The 20,703-nt window shown below is 34.6% G+C and overlaps 3 protein-coding genes across 21 annotated transcripts in view; 2 read left to right on the top strand and 1 right to left on the bottom strand.

The window, feature by feature from the left end:
- The first annotated feature begins 42 nt into the window (after nt 1–42).
- On the top strand, nt 43–3,089 carry LOC127064493 (myogenesis-regulating glycosidase). 2 transcript variants are annotated; one of them, XM_050995627.1, is made up of 6 exons: nt 43–293; nt 377–514; nt 621–1,559; nt 1,653–2,176; nt 2,245–2,401; nt 2,484–3,089. In XM_050995627.1, the coding sequence occupies exons 1-6, from the start codon at nt 272–274 to the stop codon at nt 2,666–2,668; spliced, it is 1,965 nt and encodes a 654-aa protein (XP_050851584.1). In that variant the 5' UTR covers nt 43–271; the 3' UTR covers nt 2,669–3,089. The 2 variants fall into 2 exon arrangements, with proteins under 2 accessions (XP_050851584.1, XP_050851582.1); XM_050995625.1 differs by having other exon boundaries at nt 46–293; nt 374–514.
- LOC127064492 (centrosomal protein of 120 kDa) lies at nt 2,840–7,188 on the bottom strand. Of its 2 annotated transcripts, XM_050995623.1 has the most exons (11): nt 6,495–7,188; nt 6,269–6,416; nt 5,929–6,184; nt 5,176–5,865; nt 4,755–5,020; nt 4,434–4,677; nt 4,239–4,359; nt 4,034–4,137; nt 3,653–3,934; nt 3,248–3,576; nt 2,840–3,170 (listed from the first exon to the last, which is right to left on the bottom strand). In XM_050995623.1, exons 1-11 carry the CDS (start codon nt 6,544–6,546, stop codon nt 2,840–2,842), a joined length of 2,823 nt encoding a protein of 940 aa, XP_050851580.1. In that variant the 5' UTR covers nt 6,547–7,188. The 2 variants fall into 2 exon arrangements, with proteins under 2 accessions (XP_050851580.1, XP_050851581.1); XM_050995624.1 differs by lacking the exon at nt 5,176–5,865.
- A 151-nt stretch (nt 7,189–7,339) lies between these two features.
- LOC127064495 (casein kinase I) overlaps nt 7,340–20,703 on the top strand; it is a 37,705-nt gene continuing 24,341 nt past the window's right edge. For 6 of the 17 annotated variants that reach the window (XM_050995635.1, XM_050995632.1, XM_050995643.1 and 3 more), the window contains exon 1: nt 7,341–9,776. In XM_050995635.1, coding sequence (XP_050851592.1) covers nt 9,545–9,776 — 232 coding nt within the window. In that variant the 5' untranslated portion in view covers nt 7,341–9,544. Of the gene's footprint in view, nt 9,777–20,703 lie in introns of all 17 variants that reach the window. The other 11 variants (XM_050995634.1, XM_050995633.1, XM_050995631.1 and 8 more) reach the window with 4 other exon arrangements.

Genomic DNA, 20,703 nt, shown 5'->3' with positions numbered 1-20,703 from the left:
ATAAGGATAATGTAAAAGTATTGAAAGATAATAAACCTTTTAGATATAGAAAAAGATCTATTGTAGAATCTAAACACAAAATAAAAGAAAGTACGTCATTTGTGATAAGGTCACAAAATTTTATCTTATATGTACAGGAAGAACAATTTATCATAATATCTAAACATTATAAAAACAATATTCAAAAAAATCAATTGCTTGATATCACATCGATATATAAATCAGAGTGAGCTTATGCAATATTACAGTTATAGATAGAGCCTAGTTCAAGATGAAGTTGTTATCGAGAAGTAGTAAGTACAGAACTCGATGTATTTTTAAATTTGTAGCGTAGAATGTGGTGATATATACTTTAAAATTCTTTTTTTTTCAGCAGGACTTCTCTTACTTCTTAATATCATATTAATTCACAAATCTCAATGCGAAATAAGAGCTAAAGTTGAACGTAATATAAGGAATGCTGTAGTTACAGTTGAAGTTAATCAAAATGTTGCAACTTTACGTATTTGCAGGAGTAAGTAGAGTAAAGAAATACCAAGAAAAGAGTAAAGATATATCATATTTTTGATTTTTCATAAAAATAAGCACATTTCAAATTAATTTTATATTATGCTATTTAGATTCTGATGGAAAAGATTCATGTACACGTAACGTTCTCCACACTCAATCTCCTGATTTACTAAAGGGACCAGTTCTCATAGATTTGGATTGTGGTACTGATAACATATGCCTTAAAAACGATGGTGTAACACACACAGTTATTAAATTAGCTACAAATAGTGATATTATCACTGTGTCACGAACTGTTAAAGATTCTAATGCAAAGCTTATAGATTGTTATGAGTTGGGTGATGACACAGAATGGTTTGGAGGACCTCAATTACGTTATCAGCACTGGCCCATTCAACATATGTATTATGAAGAAGAACCATATCTTCCATCACACCCTGTAAATATGGCTGTAGCTGAACGTTACTGGCTCTCTGGTAAAGGAACGTACATCTATGTGGATTTGAAAGATCCATTGTTTCTTGATCAAAACAACTATATGGACAAATATATTTGCCTAGTAGCAAAGAATAAAGGTCCTTACAGGCATAGAGAATCTATAACGCTTAATTATGAAATTGGTGTATTTAGAAATCCAAGGGTAGCACACGAATATGTAGTGAACAATCATTTAGGCAAACCTACAGGCCATCCAAATGAGAGAATGATTAAACATCCAATATGGTCCACTTGGGCTAGATATAAAGCTAATATCAGTGAATATCCTGTTGAAGATTTTGCACTTGAGATCATTCAACATGGTTTTAATAATAGTCAACTTGAAGTTGATGACAACTGGGAAACTTGTTATGGTTCAGCTGAATTTGATAGATCTAAATTTCCTTTTCCTATACGACTTACGGATATATTACATTACAGAGGTTTCAGAGTAACATTATGGATACATCCATTTATCAATAAAAATTGTGAACCAGCATATAGCACTGCTCTAAAAAATTCATATTTTGTTAAAAGTACCACAGGAAAAGTTGATATGCAATGGTGGCAAGGTAAAATGATTTATCAAATATAAACATATTATATGTATAAAACCATGTATATGTATAAATAACATAAAAACTGCAATTTTATTAAATTCAAAGGTGCTGAAGCTGCGACAATAGATTTCACAAATCCAGAAGCAGTTAAATGGTGGGTTGCAAGATTAAAGGTACTTGAAGGATACGGTATAGATAGTTTCAAATTTGATGCTGGTGAACCATCATGGTTGCCGCAGATATCATCTTTAAATAGTTCATTGGATATTCAGCCTGGAATCTTTACAAAGGACTATGTTACTACCCTTGCTAAAAATTTTGATGACAATATAGAAGTTCGTGTTGGATGGAGAAGTCAAGAACTTCCCATATTTGTTAGAATGATTGACAAGGACTCAACATGGACATGGAATAATGGTTTACCTACTTTGATTACAACACTCTTGCAAATGAATTTGAATGGATACGTACATGTTCTTCCTGACATGATAGGTGGTAATGGATATTTGAATGGTGCTTTAAATGGCACTGTATATCCACCAAAAGAATTATTCATTAGATGGTTGCAAGCTAATGTTTTTATGCCATCATTACAATATTCTTTTGTACCATGGGATTTTGATAACGAGGTAAATATCTCTACTGATAATGGAATATATAATCGAATTTTTAATTTCCTATTTTTTCCATGTTTCAGACCGTTGCAATTTGTAAGAAATACACAGACTTACACGCAGCTATAACACCACTTATCTTAGATCGTATGAATGAGAGTATTAAAACTGGTGCACCTTTAAATCCTCCCATTTGGTGGGTCGATCCAACTGACAAAACGGCTCATAAAATTAATGATGGTAAATTAAGAATTTATATAAATTATTATCATTTAGTTTATGAATTATATTGCAATAATAATTTCTGTTGATTTTCGTATAGAATATCTACTTGGAGAAGAAATTTTGGTAGCACCAGTAATCGAAGAAGGTGCTGTATCCCGAGACATATATTTACCTAAAGGATTGTGGAAAGATGCATCAGATAATAATACTTATGTTGGTCCAGGATGGGTACGAAATTATGATGCACCTTTAGACAAACTTCCTTACTTCTATCGAGTTTGATGCATGTAGAAAACATTTATTCAAATAAGTAAATTAAATTAATTCGAAAATATTATTTACAATAAATACTTTCATAAATATATAAAATATATATTTAAAATTATCTAAAACAAATAATACTAATTTTTATTTTTAATTTATTGCAAACCCTATAATTTTTTAAAAGCATTTTCAACTATTCATCAAAAGATTCCTAATTTCCGTATTAAGTTTTACAATTACTGTGTCATCGTTAGTATAACTACCAGTTTTTAAGAGAGAATCCCGTTCCTCAATAAGAGCTTGTAATCGTTCATCGTGTTCTTCTGGTTTATGTAAGATAGTTTTTATATTAGTTTGAGAATTTTTAGAAAATATCTCGGTTATTGGTGTAAGAATCTGTTGATGTTTTTCCTTCATTAAAGAATTAGGTTTAAATACATCTATTTCTTTTTGAATTTGCCCTAATAAGATTTGATCATTTGTTAAAGCTGTTGAATCTGCACATAATATCTCTTCCAAACTATATATCAGAATAGAATATTAAATTTTGTAAATAAAAAATGACGATATAATACAGTTTAAATAGCTTTAACTTACCCTAAATTTTTTAACTCCTCTTTACTATTTTTAATTTGGATTTCAATGGTTTGCTGATGTTCTCTTTTCATTCTGTGAATTTCACGAACTGCTTTACCCCACTCTTCCTTAAAAAATGTTTTATTATGTTGTGCGTTATTATATTTTTCTTCAAGAGTTTTCAATTCTTGTAACAAAGTCGCTGTCTGATCTTGTGTAAGAGATCCTTTTTGATATACTTCTAATTCTTCTGCTTGCTTTGTTATCATTTGTCGTAATTTCTCATTTTCTATAGATAAAGGCTCAATTCTAGCTTCAAGAGAAGCATTTTTTTCTTCAAAAATACGTATCTATAAAATACGTGTAAAGAATATTGGAAAAATGAATGAATATAACCATAATAAAACAAAACTATTATGTACAAACTTTTGATGTTGATTCTTCTTGCATTATACGTAATGATTCCTTTAATTCCTGAATTTTAGCTTCATATCTCCAATGCAAATCTTCATTTGCCTTAATTAATCTAGCTTCTTTTTCAAGATTTTTTAATCTTCGTGTTCTTAAATCATCAGTTGCCTTATTTAGATTATTCGCTAACATTTTACACTGCTCGACACTACATGCTAGTTTTGATTCTAAATTTTCCTTTTGCCTTTGCCATTCTTCGCTCAATAGATTTAAATGACGTTCTTCTTTTTTTTTTAACTATATAAGATTACATAGAACAACGTGTCAAGTCGTCTCTGTACTTGTATTATATATAACATGTATATGTTACAAAATAAAATATAAAATATAATGTACCTCTACTCTAAATATTTCCTTTTGTCGCTCTTTCCATGTCTCTAACTCATCAACTATTTTATATGCTAAACTATCATCTATAATCGGTGGACCAAAATTTTGATCTACATGAAAATAAATTATAATTTATATAAAATAAGTAAAAATTTATAAAAAGAATTAATAAAAAATAAATAAAAATGACACAATATAAATAAATACATACCAGAGACATTCTGTTTTATTCTGTAGTATGGACCATGATCGAGTAAACTAACTACAATATCTAATTCACCAACTTTAATTTCCTCTGAATTGTATAAAGGCATTTCGTATTCATACTTCCACTGAGTAAATAATAGATGCTGTGTATTTATTCCATTGAATTATTTTATTTTATTTTTTATTATCATTTTAATACCTTGTCATGATGAAATAATTTTTTTATATCAAGAGAAAACTGTGCTATATAAGTTTTAACATCTTCACCCATACCATATATACTAATCTTAGGAGGAAAAGAGACTAACAATTGTTTGATTTCATCTGTTGTAGATATAAAATGTAATTTGCAACCAATGTCTCTTAATATGACTTTTTCTCCTAAAAGAACTGACATTTTAGAATGAACTGTTGACATAATTTCTGCTTTTGGATGATGAAATCTATAAAAAAAAAAAAGAATATATTTATTTATATTATTCATACTATAAACATAAGAACTTATTAGAATAAGTTCTACCTGAATTCAATATTTTGTACTGCAGGTCCTGAAGATAATTTGATTGCGACTAATATTATATCCAAACAATAACAATGATAAGCTTCCACACTTTTTGAGTAATCTGTGCTATTTGGTAATTGAGATATTACTGGTATAGAATTTTCTTGCATATCACAATTTGTTGGATGCATAGCTAAATTTTTATGGTCAGATATGATTCGTTCACAAGTATATTTTTCAAAGTCACCTGCAGGATTTCTATGCATATCGATTTCAGTAAATTTCTGAAATATGTTTTTCAAATAAAATACTAATAGTTATTTTCTCTTATTTTTGTGTAGGAAAATATTACAAATGGTCGATGATAAATTAACAATGTAGGTGGTACTTTAAGAGTATACGTTATCGATTACAAATATTAAAAATTCAACTTAATTACTTGATGAAAGGTGTTTTTATATTCTTCATTATGTTTATTGATAGGTAAAAATGTCATATTATTTTCAGCTGCGAATATTTGATTAGTTTCATAATTATTTAAATTTTCTTTTGATCCGACATACTGTAGTTTAAGTTGTAAATCTATATAAGATTGATTATGTTCTATATCAATAGGATGAAATATATTTGTTTGATTTAGATAGTATCGTTCATTTAAGACTGTTGTTTTGCCATTGGTAAATTCAAGAAAATCAGGAATATCATTAATTAATGGTTGCAAATTAATTTGAAATTGACTGACAATGTTATCTTTATATTTTAAAGATACATTCAAATATGGTTTTAATAGCAAATAACTTCTTAATGTATCTAAGGAACTTCTAATTCTTACAACAATCTTTTCATTAAGAATCAAAGTTTTTTCAGTATCTTTTATAAAAGGTTTGAGTTTCACGTCATTTTCTAATATATAATACCAAATTGAAAGATTTTCTTTTATATCGCCATTTGAATTTTCTAGCAATAATGCATCCAAGTTTATTACAGTATTTGATATTATATTTAAAAGAAATATTTCATTGCAAAGATTTAATGGTCCTAATTGTATAAGTCGTTCTTCGTAAATTAAAGATGGAGTTACCATATTAGTTTTAGAAGTAGGACAATCAAATGATTGTGCATAATCCAACTAAAATGCATAAATATTTAATGAAAAAAAAAAAAAAAAACTATAACATTATTAAAATTTTACCTTTGTCAAAGAATTTGAGGTAACATATTCTCGATCTTCAATGCTTAATGATAGTAACAATTCAGGTTTTTGTGCTTTAAGATCGTTTCTCAATCCTAATAAAGTATGCCAGTTTACTTTTATACCTATTTCTTTACTTTTAAGTATAATTTGTGCGGATCTTATACTAAGAAGAATATATCCAATTTTTTCTTTATTGTTATGATCTTTTAAAGCGAAACATTCTAATTTTAAAGGAGTTTGTCCAGATCTCATTCTATATATAAAAGTTTATTATAATTATTCTATTCATATACAATAATATTTTATCAAATATAAATATTACTTATATAATACATACTTCCTTAAAGAGGTTTTGTCTGTTTCCCAAACTAAATCAGTTGCGTATTGTGGATTTGAATTTGGTTCAATAATATCAGATTCTAAAGAATGACCATTTAATGTTGCAATAAGAATCGTTGGTTGTGAAATCTGTTCAAAACCTTTTCCTAGAGGATATGAACAACACACGTAAAATTTTTAATTCACAATTAAATTAAAACAATTAAATAGCCTAAAATAAATACCTTCTTTAATACTAAGTACAATTTGAAGATTAGAACTTCCTAATTCATCCATGACGTCAGAAATTTGGATCAATCATGTATAAAAGAAGATTTTGAAATATTTAACGAGTCAATCAAGAAAATCTTTCTTGAAATTAATTTTAATTAGAGAAGCTATCCCGAAGATAAATTATCCAAAGAAACGACAAATATCATGTGTTCGATAAATAAGCATCGAAAAAGAAAAAATACTCATAATTGTTTAAAGGATCGACCGTTTATATTCGATAAAAATAATAAATTCATATTTTTCATGACACTTATTTGTATCACCCACGAAGTTACATTCACCGTTCAAATATTTTTGGCGGCTTGCATTTCAAGATAAATATAAGATTTCAGAAAAATTCTAATACAGTATTCTAATTGGTTCTCTGTATAAAACGATTTATCGTTATTGGTTGTATACATATACATTGAGATGCATGACGGTAAATTAAAAATCACATTAGAGAAATATAAAATTCGCCGTTCACACGATTTTAATAAATACAAATCGTAATAATAGCGATATTGAGATATCAATAATCCCACAATATTTCATTTAATGAGTAATAAGTTACACATAAATTACGATGTAGTCCAATTAAATTAAACCGCGGTGATCGCTGATTGGTGGATTCTCTTTCATCTCGTCGATAATTGTGGGAAAGGTTGCGTGAGCCAATGGAAATCTAACGGTACCTGAGGAGACATTGACCAATGATCGACGTCGAATAAAAGGCGCATGCGTAGCAATCTGTCTGACCCTGCCCCTCCAGTTGGCAACATTGTCGGCCTCGTAACAAATCTTATCCGTCTCCCCGAGTCGAGCGCGAGAGACGGGAGAGCGCAAACCTGTCCGCGATCGTTTCGCCCGCATCCGACTGGCCTTTCGGGGTAGCGTGTGCGCGTTCGCGCGATCACCACAGCACGGAGGACTGTTGTGCTTGTGGGAAGAGATATTACGCTTTGCCATCGGTCAAAGGATAAAGGAGGGAAAGCGAAAGAGTGGCAAGGAAAGGAAAAAACAAAGAAAGAAAGAGAAAGAGAGAGAGAGAGAGAGAAAGAAAGAGAGATAGATAGAGATAGAGAGAGAGAGAGAGAGAGAGAGAGAGAGAGTGAGAGGGAGAGAGGCACACGCTGGAAAGAACTCAACTGGCCGCACTCGAGCGTGTGTGCGCGCGCGCGCTGTGTGGGATAACGGCGATCAGCCGTACTCTGGTGACACGAGCCCATGAACTCTTTCGCGAGCGACCGAAGAATTCCTCCTCCTTCTTCTGCTCCCTTCCATCCTCCCTCCCGTAGGTATAAACCTGGATGATTTCGCGCGTCTAAGCGTCGTCTCTCTTCCTTCTTTCATTTTCACCGAGCCGTCCACACGTTTCTCCACTCTCGTTATATCTAAAGGGGTACCATACGTAAGCAGAGAAAACGGGAAAGAGAGAGAGAGAAAGAGAGTGAGCGAGCGAGCGAGCGAGCGAGTGAGTGAGTGAGTGAGTGAATGATATCGAGAATCGTGCAATAGTCGTGATCTCGCACGCGGCTCGACCGCTTCCGTAATGGAGGAACAATCATCGATGTGTGTTGTCGTCGTCGTCGTGCGCAAAGAGGACGGTTGCCACGGCGATGTTCGTCGGTGTGGCTGAAACCGGACGGAATTTTTTCTTCGTTTGAGATCAACGTGCCTGGCCGGCCGGCCGGGTGACTGACAAGGACAGTGCGAAATTTTGATATGGGATCGTCCAGGGTCTTCGACTCGGCTCGGCCTCGCAACCGTCTGTGACAACCACTGGCCGCTTTGAGTAGTGAGAGAGGAAGAAGGAGATAGTTAAGCTAGGTACTTATATAGGAGCAGAAAGCATAGAGAGAGAGAGAGAGAGAGAGAGAGAGAGTGCGTGTAAGTAGCGAAAGAGTGCAAGGCTGAAGAAAAAAGAACGAACGAACGAGAGAGAGAGAGAGAGTATACGAACGAACGAGCGAGAGAGAGATAGAACGAAAGAGATAGGACTACGCGAGAGGGTGTGGGTGAGCGAGAAAGAACGAGAGAGAAAGAGAGAGGGGGGAGGGGATAGGTGTAGGAGGAGCGGATAGAGAAGGAGGGAGAAAGAAAACGACATAGGTGGGTGCGCGCGCGCGAGCCTGCGGTGTGCAACGTTCTTGCGCGCTAACTGCGCGTGTGTGCGTATTTCTTGAGGTGGGTGTGCGAGTGCATTTGTGTGCTTGTGTGTGGTTAGAGATAGGTGTCGACGAGAGCGTGTCGGCCGCGTGTCGTGCTTTACCTTGCCGTGTGAGGCAGACTCTACCGTGATTTTGTCAACGATATAGTGTGGAAAGGATTTTGTCGCTGTAAAATTCGGAAAGCGAAAGTGAGGTTAGAACGGCATGGGGATCGTCGATCTCGACGGAGTGAAGTTGTCGTCGTCGTCGTCGTCGTCACCGTCACGGCCGTCGTCATCGTGCGTCGTCGTCGGAGCTGTGGCCGCCGTCGTCGCCGTCGTCGCCGTCATCTTCGTCGTCGATCCTAATTTCGAAGCGTGACGGCGAAATTTTCTTTAGCAACGCGCCGAGTTAGGTGCTCCAGCTCGTATGGTGGTGTCCCTTCGTCCTTCCAGCGGGAAGTCGCGTCTTCGTTGGCGTCTTCGAGGAAGGAGAAAAAAGAGAGAATGGAGATCCTTAAGCAGTGTTGCTTAACGACGAATATCGCCTTTACTGACCGTCTCCTGTGACGCGCGTGCAAGGGGGGGAGAGAGAGGGAGAGAGAGAGAGAGAGAGAGAGACGTATATACAATCGTATACGTATAGGTGTTCGCAACACATATACATACGTACGTACATACACGTAGGGTGAGGGCTGATCGAAAGAAAAAAAGAAAGAAAGAAAGAAAGAAAGAAAAAAAGAAAGAAAGAAAGAAAGAGGGAGAGAAAGAGATAGAATTTCTTTCTCGCTCAATTTAGTTATAGGAGGAAAGGAGAAGTGAGGAGGAACGTTCTCGAGGAGAAAATTATCGTTAAATCGTCGTCCTGTCAGGATGCAGAAGAGAGACGGCAGGGATGGCCGCGAGAAGGAGCTCGGCCGTGGCTCCGATCGCGATCAGCAGGACGCGGCGAAAAGGACCTCCCGTGGTAGTGGAAACGCCACGAGGTCCAATGTCCATTCCTCGAGGCATAGTGTCACCTCTTCGTCCGCTGTGCTGATGGTTGGCCCGAATTTTCGGGTCGGCAAGAAAATCGGCTGTGGTAACTTCGGGGAACTTCGACTCGGTGAGTCTTATTTTGATTCATAATTTCGTTATTACGTTTATTATTATTTTTTATTATTATCGTTGGTAATAGTAGTAGTGGTATATCATTATTATACACGTACTTCGATTCGCTTTCGAGCCGCCTAGTTTTCCTTCGCGTGTTTCGTTAACTCTAAGCTACGTATAAAATGATCGAAGAGATAGAGAAAATTTACTGATCGTAGCTAAGGGGAAGTGGTGTCTCGTTAGAAACGCGCCTTAAAAGTGGGTCATTTACCGGTGGGACGTCGTCGATAAAACAAAATGGAGCCAGGCGAGCGCGCCGAGTCGGTGCGGGTTCTTTTGCGAATCTAAGCGAAACACCTGGCTAGTCTCTCTCCTATATGCAATTCTCTTCCGTTCCTATCTTACCGCCATCCTCGTTATTGAAACGAGTATTGTTATGCATGCCTTCTCTTTCGTCTCTCGTTTCTACACTTACGTTTCTGTTCATAACGTGCGTGCTTACGTGCGTGCGTGCGTGCTTACGTGTATGTGTGTGTTCGTGTGTAAATATATATGCTAGCATCCAACGTATGAATTCGGACGCATTGAAATTTCTTCGTTCTTTGAACATTTATTTCTAAGTAATGTAAATTATTAACTCTGTCAAGCTTATACATACTTTTAAAAAAGTTTCCCGATTCGGAACAAAAGTTTCTCTGTTCGCGATTGACACGAAGTACATAGGAGATTAAACTCCTCTTTGTAATTGTAGTTTCTTTGCAAGAGAAGCTTCTATCTTATCCACGAGCAGATTGCATATAGTAAACGATTATTCTTTATCTCTGCTAAGAAGCAACAGACATATTACAGCACGTCACGTTATTATACTTACCAAGTGTATCGTGATGCCTCGTTGAAATATGAAAAATAGGACGTAACACTGTCGATCGCGATGCAATCCAGACTGTTTGACGCAAATGAAATTTCGACGTGACTATTACTTATCGAAAAGCGGTCGAATATATTTCGTCGAAGAGTTTCCCCAGGTCTGTTTAATTCTCGTTGGATATACCGAATATTTTGCTTGTACAAGTACGCGAATTGTTCCTGTATACTATAACGAGACGATAATTTCAATATTGGACGTTCGATTTGCGAATGGATTTCGTCATACTCGTGAAATTATTTTAGGGTACTTTTGAATTCGAATATTGTTGAATCATTGAATGCTCCAAGACAAATCGAAGATACGAACGCGCAGAAAAGTTTGGAGAACAAAATTATTTTCTTCATACTTCTATTCTTAAATTCTTTGACTATTAGATGTAATATTAACGAATAATTATTGACAATGTTAAAAAAAAAAGATCAAAGAAGGAATCATGATCTAGAAATGTCATCTTGAAAATCGTTATAAAGGAAGAAATGTAATTTCGTATTGTAAGTACACTCGCAGTTATGTCAGTAAGTAGGTATATTTCTGTCTTATCAGTTTTGAGTTATTAGATACAGTGATGCTTCGTAAATTCTTATCGTTATTTTGCCTTTGCTCTTTTGCGATCATTGATAATTAAGATTCCATCGTACGAGCCGTATAATTACAACACGAATTCGAACGTCATTCGTAGTTTAATCGACGTTAAAAATTTGTTCTGGTCAAGAAAACAACTAAGATAAATATAGAGAGCAAAACAGTGTTCATTGTTTCTTATTAATAAATTATGATTATAAGAGATGAATATAAATATATTATATACGTAGATACAGAACGAATTCCCTATTTTAATTCGCATAAATTTATTATACTTGCTAATAACGATTGTAGTCTACCTGTTCTTAAGCATGAACGATTCATTTTAATTGTCATTAAGCGTTGTTACTAAATAACAAAGATTCATCGTTTCAGTCATTATACTTTTTCCTTCTCCAACTTTTTTATCGATTACACGAACCAAATGCATAATTATATTACGACAGAGTTCGATTAATTATTTAACAATTCGTATTCCTTTTTTATCACTTAAACGTAAACGTTTTGGGTGCATCGTTGAGTTCATGATTTGTTTACTTTTGTTTTTACACGAATGGACGGAGTGTGTAGGTATTTACGAGAAACGTGTGAAAATTGTTTTCGTGAAAAGATACGAGAAAGAGAGAGATAGAGATACGAATGTATGACCGATATTACGTAATAAGAGGAAGGTCAAATTGAATCAAGTTCGAGTTCAAATAAATAAAAAAAAGAGAGAGATGAAAGCAGAAAAAAACAATAATAAAAATATAAAAAATAAAAAAAGAAGAGAATACAAAACTTTGTTTCCTCTGACTTGTACAACAAAAATAAAAACAGATATCGAAAATTGTCGTGTATTAAGCTGATCCATTGGCGCGTGACCTATGGAATAGATCGTATCTTCACTTTTCCATTCGTCTTCTACGTAATCGATGTTGCTGAAGTCGAGTAACTGTAAGATGGAAAATTTTACAGGTAACTTTCTGAGAGAGAGAGAGAGAGAGAGAGAAAGAGTGTGAGAAAAAAAGAAAGAAGGAAAAAAATTCTCTAGTAGCGAGGTGTGAATTAGTTTCATTTAATTTTGTTAGTCCAACGAGCTTCCGAAACTCTTTCAATGAATTCTTTTTTACAGGCCAACAAATATCAATACATTATTACGTCAAAAATATGAATAATTTTCTGTGGTTACTTTTCAAATCATGCATTTGATCGATCTCGAAAGTGAAACTGACTTAAATTCGTTCAATATTGAAAGTAGAAACTATCGATCCGAGGTTGTATCGTCACGAGTAATCAGTGAATTTGAAGAAAGAGGTTCGAAGTTAAAGCGTGTTTTACGGATGTTGAACATCGTGTTCTCTGAAACATCGCACAGTTCTTTCCTCGTAGACGCACAGTTATACTTATCATCCGGTTAGATGATCAACCAACCTTCATACGACGTACACACAACGGATCTCTCTAGACGGTTTCGTTTCGTTTCGTTTGAAAGGAGAGAACGAAAAAAAAGAAGTATAAATTCCTCGAAGCTAGAATTTCTCTAGAATAGTCCACTCTTGCGAAATATCTTGAAGTTACGAGTGCTATATTGCGATCTATACGACTCCTCTCGTTCTTCGTCTGATTCGGATTAAGCGATTCTCGTTCGTCTGGAAAATGCACTTCACAAAGGAACATTCCATTGTTATATATATATATATATATTTTTTCTTTTTCTTCCTTTTCTTTTCTCTTCTTTTTTTTTTTTCATCCGAGCAATTCTTTTTTCTCTTTGAACCCTTTCCATTCGAATCGATATATATACTACGAAGTCAAAAGGATTGATTTGTGTTTGTTTCTGAATCGAAGGAATTTATTTGTTCGTTGGTACGATCGATTGATTACTATAATATTCGTGATAATAAAAAAGTATCTTTTTTTAGTCGCGAAAAAATTAGACGAATGATATCTAATAATATCTGTAATCTTTCTCGAGAAGGGGTAGACGAGGTAAGGACGAACGTGTGCCACTAACGTCGTTATATACATATGCGTGCGTTATCAATTTATCGCCTACTTCGTCGGTGCATCGCCACATTCGAGGGTCATAAATGCATTTACCAAGGGCAATTGACCCATCCTACGATGTGTATATACATATACGTGTGTGCATACATGTATATACATGTGCGTGTGTGCGCCTTCCTATATACGTTCTTACGTTACATACGTATCCGAACCTACGACTCGCGGAGATAAATATAGATTTATAAAATATGTATTTACAATCAAAAATACGAAACTATTCTTTTCTCATAGATAAATAGAAACTTTAGAAAAGAAGTTGACGTTGAGTTAAATCGAGATTTCTTTATTCATTTATAATATCAGTATGAACGTACTCGCAATTATTTTTTACACTCGTAACATATAAGTATACTCGTCGTATAAATTGTTTCTATCATAACACCATTTTAAACTTTCTATTTATTATCTTTTCCTAGCTGTGAAACTAAAAAAGATTAATCAGCTGATCGTTGATAAACTTACGTAAGCGTTTTGTTTAAAACTCTTGCATATAACTATGTAATGTCATAAAAGTTAGACTCTAAATACATATTTTTCTATCGATTCGTATTTATTATTTCATATCGTCGATGGACTTACTCGTTAGATTGATTTGTTTTCTCGGTCAAATAAATTTAATTACATACATAGGTACCACCCTCGGAGAACATATCGGAAAGTATAATCGAATAATGAACGAGCATGTTTTGGAGTAAGAAAATGATCGATAGTGTTTTCTCGATACATCGATAACGTTAATTGATCATTTTCGACATCTTATGAATCTCTGTAAACTATCCTTTATCGTACTCAATTCGTATACAGTCGTCTATAAATATCGATAGCACTAGCGATCCACATTTAACTCCTATAGCTTAGCTCTTAGTACTCTAGTCGTAGGCGAGGCGATCATATGTATTTATGATTCAGAAGTTCCTACAAATCGATGCCTTCCAGCCGACCACCGTCCGCATGCTTCCTTTCGGGCATAACAGCTGTATATTTAGGAGCGAACGGAACCTCAATATACGAACGAAAGGGGACACAGGAAGTACGAAATTCCAAACCCGTAGAACCAGTGAGCGAACGAACGAACGAGCAAGTTTGGTGCACGTAAGATCGACCTTCCGGCCGTCACCGTTTCGGTTCTATATTGTACGAAAAGGGTTTTAAGTCGATCGTGTTGTTCAACTTAGTGTTCCCACGGTCACGTAGTAGAAAAATCGATCGACTGCTTGCTGCTAGAAGACCGTGCTTCCAATTTTTCCCTCGCTTCTTTCATCCTTTTTTCTTTTCTTCTTTGGCTCTCTCTTCTTTTATTTAAAATCATCATTCCTCATTGAGTTGGATTTTCTTGAGAGAATTTCTTGAAAATCTTATTCATCGATACCTTTCATCTTATCTTATCCGTGATATCTAATCAAGATTGGACGTGTAAAGCTTGGATCAGTTTGACCTACTGTCCATTTTCAAAGAAAATTTACTTTTCGAGTTAATTCATCTTCGGTGATAGATTCTGTTTATATATTTTTGTTAAATCTTCTTTCTTTAAATAAAACGTTCGACTTTATTAATGCATTAACTTTGCCCATCGAATATGTAAAATTAGAGAAATATAGAATTTGACATTTTTCGAAAGAGATTCTTCTATATAATCATCGTCATGCTGTCGTCGTGGAAGAAATATTATCATCCCCACCAGAACGGTTTTCGGTCAGCTGATTCACATCGAGCAACCAGCTGACTTTTAATTTCTTTTGTCGACAGCTTTCCAAATCGAGCTGCAGGCGAGTCTTGCGTTGGTAGTCTCTATTTTCTGAGTTTGAACGACGACCGGTTCGGCGCCGGAACGCTGGCGTGTTTAAGCGCGTGCCTGTCAGGTAGAAAACAGAGAGAGAGCGAGAGAGAGAGAGAGAGAGAAATAAAGAGAAATAAGTGAAGAAGAAAGAAAACGATAATATATATATATATATATATATATATATATATATACACGTATGTATGTATGTATGTATGTATGTATGTATGTATGTATTAAGAAGAATAAGAGGGGAGGGGAGGTAATGGTGAAGGTGTTCTCACATAGAACAGAAAGAAATACTGAAGCTTGGCAAGTCTCCATGAGACTCAGATGAAAGAAAGAAAGATAGGAGAGAAAAAGAAAGAGAGAGAGAGAGAGAGAGAGAGAGAGAGAGAGAGAGAGAGAGAGAGAGAGAGAGAGAGAGAGAGAGAGAGAGAGAGAGAGAGAGAAATCTCACAGGCACGAAGAAGAAGGAGAAGGTTCGAGGGCAGGTAGCAACCTGTCTGCTCGGTCGACTCGCCGGCTTGAGTGACTCAGGAGAACCTGATGACTGCAAAGTGAAATGAACTCGGTCCCGGATCCGGCTAGACTAGCCTCAACGCCGTGTAACGTCCTTTTAACAGTGCGTTCGCGCTTCTTCCTCTCGCTCGAGCGTCTCTATATAATAAATATGTATGCGTGGATGCGTGTGTGCGTGTGATGTGAGCGCATATTCGTATATGTGTGCGCATATGCGTTCATTGGGTAGAGACAAGTCCGTAGCATACAGCAGTGCGCCAATGGAAACGCGATATACTTTCGACGATCGTAGACAACCGTTGTTGCTGCTGCGTGTTGTTGATTCTCTTTTCTTCTTTCTATTTGATCTATGTATGTGTACGATCTTTACACGTGCTCGCGTACACGCGTGTATTTGTTGAAATTTATTTCGTGCGAGAAAGAGAGAGAGAGAGAAAGAGAGAAAGAAAGAAAAATAGAAAGATTTGTTTCGAATTTTAATACGATAAAAGCAATTATGTTTTAATTACACAACTATGCGATGAATACCTATGTCACTTTTTCTTCTTTTCCCTTTCTTTACTTTTCTCTACTTTATTTTTGTTCTTTTCTTTATTTTCCACGGCAATTCGGAATAGGATAGTAATCTCGCGTGATACCACGGTAGAGCGAATATCGATTTCGTGTAGAGTCCTACAGAGAGCAGGGGTTCGATCGATCGCTACCTCGTTCCTTCTTCCCCTCTTCATCCTATTCCTCCTACTTTTCCTTCTCTCTCTCTCTCTCTCTCTCTCTCTCTCTCTCTCTTTTTTTCGGATTCGACGATGTCTAACAACGATTATCGGCTTTTCGTTGAGCCGATTCGAGATTCGTCATGGCATATGTAACCACGAGAAACGTGTCTTAATTACATATACGCGTTGTGTATTGAAAGACTATTGCCATCGTTACGTAAAGTTTATATATACATATCTCTAATTAATTCGTAAGCCAAGTAAATAGAGTTAGATTGTGAACGGTAAGAAATTACTTGGCACGGTGCATTGTTTTTGCAAACTGCTCGTTATTTTCCACACGAAATGTTTTATGTACATAATTAGAAAAATGTAACGGGATCTGGTTTACACTCGTGTCCATTCATATCTAGTAAAAAATACTTCGAAAAGGGTGTGTGTATATATATATATGCACACACATACACATATGTATGTATGTATGTATATTACACATATGTATATTATCTCTGTCTCTATGAGGTTTTCGTTTAGAGTAAACGTACACGTGACGAACGTATTGTATCAGCGATCATTGACGCTTCACGTTCATTGAGATGAATCGATATTCTGACGTATATCATTCGGTTCGTATCGCAGTTAATAAAATCGTAGTATCGACGATGTTTCCTCACACTTGGTAATATGATTTAGATATTTACTTTAAAAACACAAGTAAACCGTTCTGTTACGAAACGATGATCCTTGAACAGAGAAAAAGGTGTCCTTGAAATTTTAGCACGAGTCCTTTGCCGAGAGTCCATGAGGAATCTTTGTCTCCCTCACTCAAGAGACGTTATAAGAATTTTAATTCAACGATGTTTCGTTAATTGCATTCTAAGCCAAAGCAAGAGAGTCACGTTGAATTTTAATAAGACCACCTTTCCCCTCGTTCCATAAGTCCTTTACATTTTCGTTTAATAATCCGACGTGAATCGTGAAACAAAAAACTGAAGATAGTAGATAGTGTGTAGGATCTATCTAACGTAAGTCGTATTCGAGAAAAGGATTGTTTGATTTTTCAAATCAAACGAAATTCCTTTTGAGAGATAAGTTTCTCTAAGGTCTTTCGATTCTGGAAATACACGAGGCGCGGTGTGTCCTCCCTTCGCTTCGACGCTTCCCCATTTCCACGAACCACTTGACATGAATTCGCATTCAGCCTCGTGACATAATTAAAGGGGAGGGAGAGGGGACGAGACATCGTCGTAAGTGGATTTATCATACAAACTTTTACGGATAATGTTACGTCGTAAGAGCAATTATGTTACACGTAAGTACGTACTTGGTTAATCTCTAGAAATATTACTTGCTTACGTTAAACCCGGCTCCAAACTCGAAGGTTCTACTTATGTTAGAAACGAAAGGTTTCCTTTCGAGATAAACCGGATTTGCAACTAACTGGTATCTGCATTGAGAGAGTATCCGTTCATATCTACATACGTATAATCTTAGCAAACTTGATATTACGAGGCAGAATGGACTCTTAGATGTCTACTAATATGAAGATAGTTGATTATATATTTCCTTCTTCTTCTTCTTCTTCTTCTCCTATTTTCTTTTTTCTTTTTTTACATTTTCCAACGTAAAAGAATAATCCTAATAATTATCCGATATATTATGTATATTAAAAATGCATAGCACGATAATCGCATTTCGTAATAATTCAATTCGATATATTTCAATTTGTTCATTTTCGTGTTCATCTTCATACGAGATTAATGAGAAATATTCATGCCGAAAGAGAACAAAAAAAATGGCAACGAATGCGTTTCGTTCGAAAAGCTTTAACGTATTATTCATACTTTTATTAGAGAATCACGGATAGTCATTTTATCGTCGCTTATCCATTGTCAATTTTTTTTAAGGACTTTTTTATATTGTTCTCGTTTAGTACTTCTTCCTTCTTTTCTCTCTGTTCTCTTCCTTCCTCTCTTTTTCTCTTCTACTCTTTCTATTTCACGGAAATTCTCGACAGGATGTTCTCTCTACGAAGCGATGGCAATGAAATATCACGAACATTTCAGCCAGTTACGTGAAAGTAATTACTTTAACGTGGAACGACAAGTTCGCATTAAATTATGTCCTTTAATTCCTTATCTACAGGAAGTCGATATATACCGAATAAATCGATGTCTATAAAGGGTGTCTCGTTAAAAATTAATAATTTTTATGTTAATCGTATCTTTTTCCTGATTATTACAATCTTTTGTTTTTGTTTTTTGTTTTTTTTCAATATTTTTTCCTTAAATGAAAACTTTAATTTTGTTGCGTAAGAATAAAATCCGTACGGGATTTATAGTTTTTAGATTTAGCTTTCACGCAAATTTAATTCTATTGAAAGCCAACGGAATCCCTTTCTCCTATGTGTTCATTGAATTTTCTTTCTCTTTTTCTCTTTCATTATAATGTCGTTTGTGTGAAACAAACGTCGTGCGGAAATTCATATTCGTCGTCATTTTTTGAGTCGAGTTCATGATATCTTAATTCGAGTTATATTTTTGTTTGTTTCTTGTTGTTGTTTTTTTTTTTAATCTTTTTATAATTTGTCGTTTTGAATAAATTCGAAATGTCGAGTAATAAGCAGAACAACTTCCTGGAAAATTTGTATGATTTTTGAAAGAATCTCGATTATCTTTGACTGAACGAAAGAGCAAAGTTTTTTTCTCTTTTCTCAAGTTTCCCTTATTCCAGAAAAAGGGCGGAATGTAGAGCAGAACAGAGTACATTTATGAATTCTGGATCACGATGCTGAAGTTGTACTTGCCTCTTCTGTGTCCCACTTTCGTGATGGAATTGTTGCACAAAATTGTTTGATGGAAAATCATGTAGCGTAGTATCCACTCTGTGTGTGTGTGTGTGTGTGTACACGTATGCGCGTTCGTAAGGGTAGACCGGACAAAGTGGCTACTCTAAGCTTTGACGTTCGTTCTGAGACAAAATATTAAAGGTAAATTGTTGAACTCTCAGTAAATTAATTGCGGAATCGTTATATCATATAGTTTTGTAAATATTTTGATAATTTTTTTTCTATTTTTATTTTTTATATTATATTCAATGTGTTCAATTTATCATTTTATCCGATTATACACGAGAGTGACCATTAAGTAGCCACTTTTGAAATTTAATATAATGAAACGTCTACTTTACAAGAAAGGACAGTTTATATTTTGAAATATTAATGAAATAAATTTGTATAAACAGGAAAAGCACGTAAAATATATCAAAGAATCTTGGATAATCTAATTAAAACAGAATAATAGAAACAGAATCATTATAGTTATATAACAGAGACATTATAGTTATATACAGAATCATAATAATAAACTGGAATGATTAACACAAAGAATAAAAATTCACCATCTTTGTAATTAGCCGGGTTATGTCGTAACTCTATGTGCTCTCATCCATTTGAAGTTTAAAACATAATTCTTAGGGAAATTATTAATAAATATACTACTACTAGATACTATCTATATTATTACTATTACTATACTATATTACTACTATTACTTGGATATATTTAAGATTTAAAAAAAATCTTTGTTAAAAATCTATCACTTATTATTCAAACGTTTAAATACCATTGTTAACTATGTTTTACTATGTTTTAAAAGTCGTATTAAATAGCACAATATTCTAACAAAATGGCGGCTAATGATTACTTTGGTTATTTTATGATTACTCGTCTGCCCATTTTATTCGGTCTTATCCTATATACACAGTTCCTATTTTTATTTTCATTCATTCCAAAAAAAGAAAAGTTAACACGAGATACTGTCCTAGATGAAACGATATGATTTCTCTAATCAAAATCTTTTTCGTTTATTTTACGTCGCTTTAAACGTTCGAAATTTGACATGATACATGTTACGATTATATACCAGTCGATAATATAAAATACGATATCGATTAGGATACTCGTAAATATCATTTTAAGTGTCAAAAATTTTAACCACCTATGAGATTGTGCCAAAGTTACGATATTTTCGTGACCATCGAGCGCATAAATATAAATCGAGGTAAGCGACCGATTATCGAGAAGCCATTTTCTTCTTACCTGGAAGTATAACTTTAGGATTTACCGATTCGAAGGAAAGCGCACGCCAAATCGGGATAACTAGTACCTCGTTATTTTCTTTCCCCAAGTCGAGATCATTTGAATGATTAATTCTTAAAAGCTAAGAACGATTAAAATGGACTCTTATGAAGTATTCTACTTATACCTCTTTCAATACTTTCAATCAAAGTTGTTTACAGAAAATATAAATATTCCATGTTTACCGAATGAATATACTCGAACAATCGTGCCCTTTTTCCTTTCATCATG

Source organism: Vespula vulgaris, chromosome 6 (assembly GCF_905475345.1).
Source record: "Vespula vulgaris chromosome 6, iyVesVulg1.1, whole genome shotgun sequence".
Classification (NCBI taxonomy): domain Eukaryota; kingdom Metazoa; phylum Arthropoda; class Insecta; order Hymenoptera; family Vespidae; genus Vespula; species Vespula vulgaris.
The sequence above is the reverse complement of the archived record's forward strand: the minus strand, read 5'-3'. Positions and strand labels throughout refer to the sequence as shown.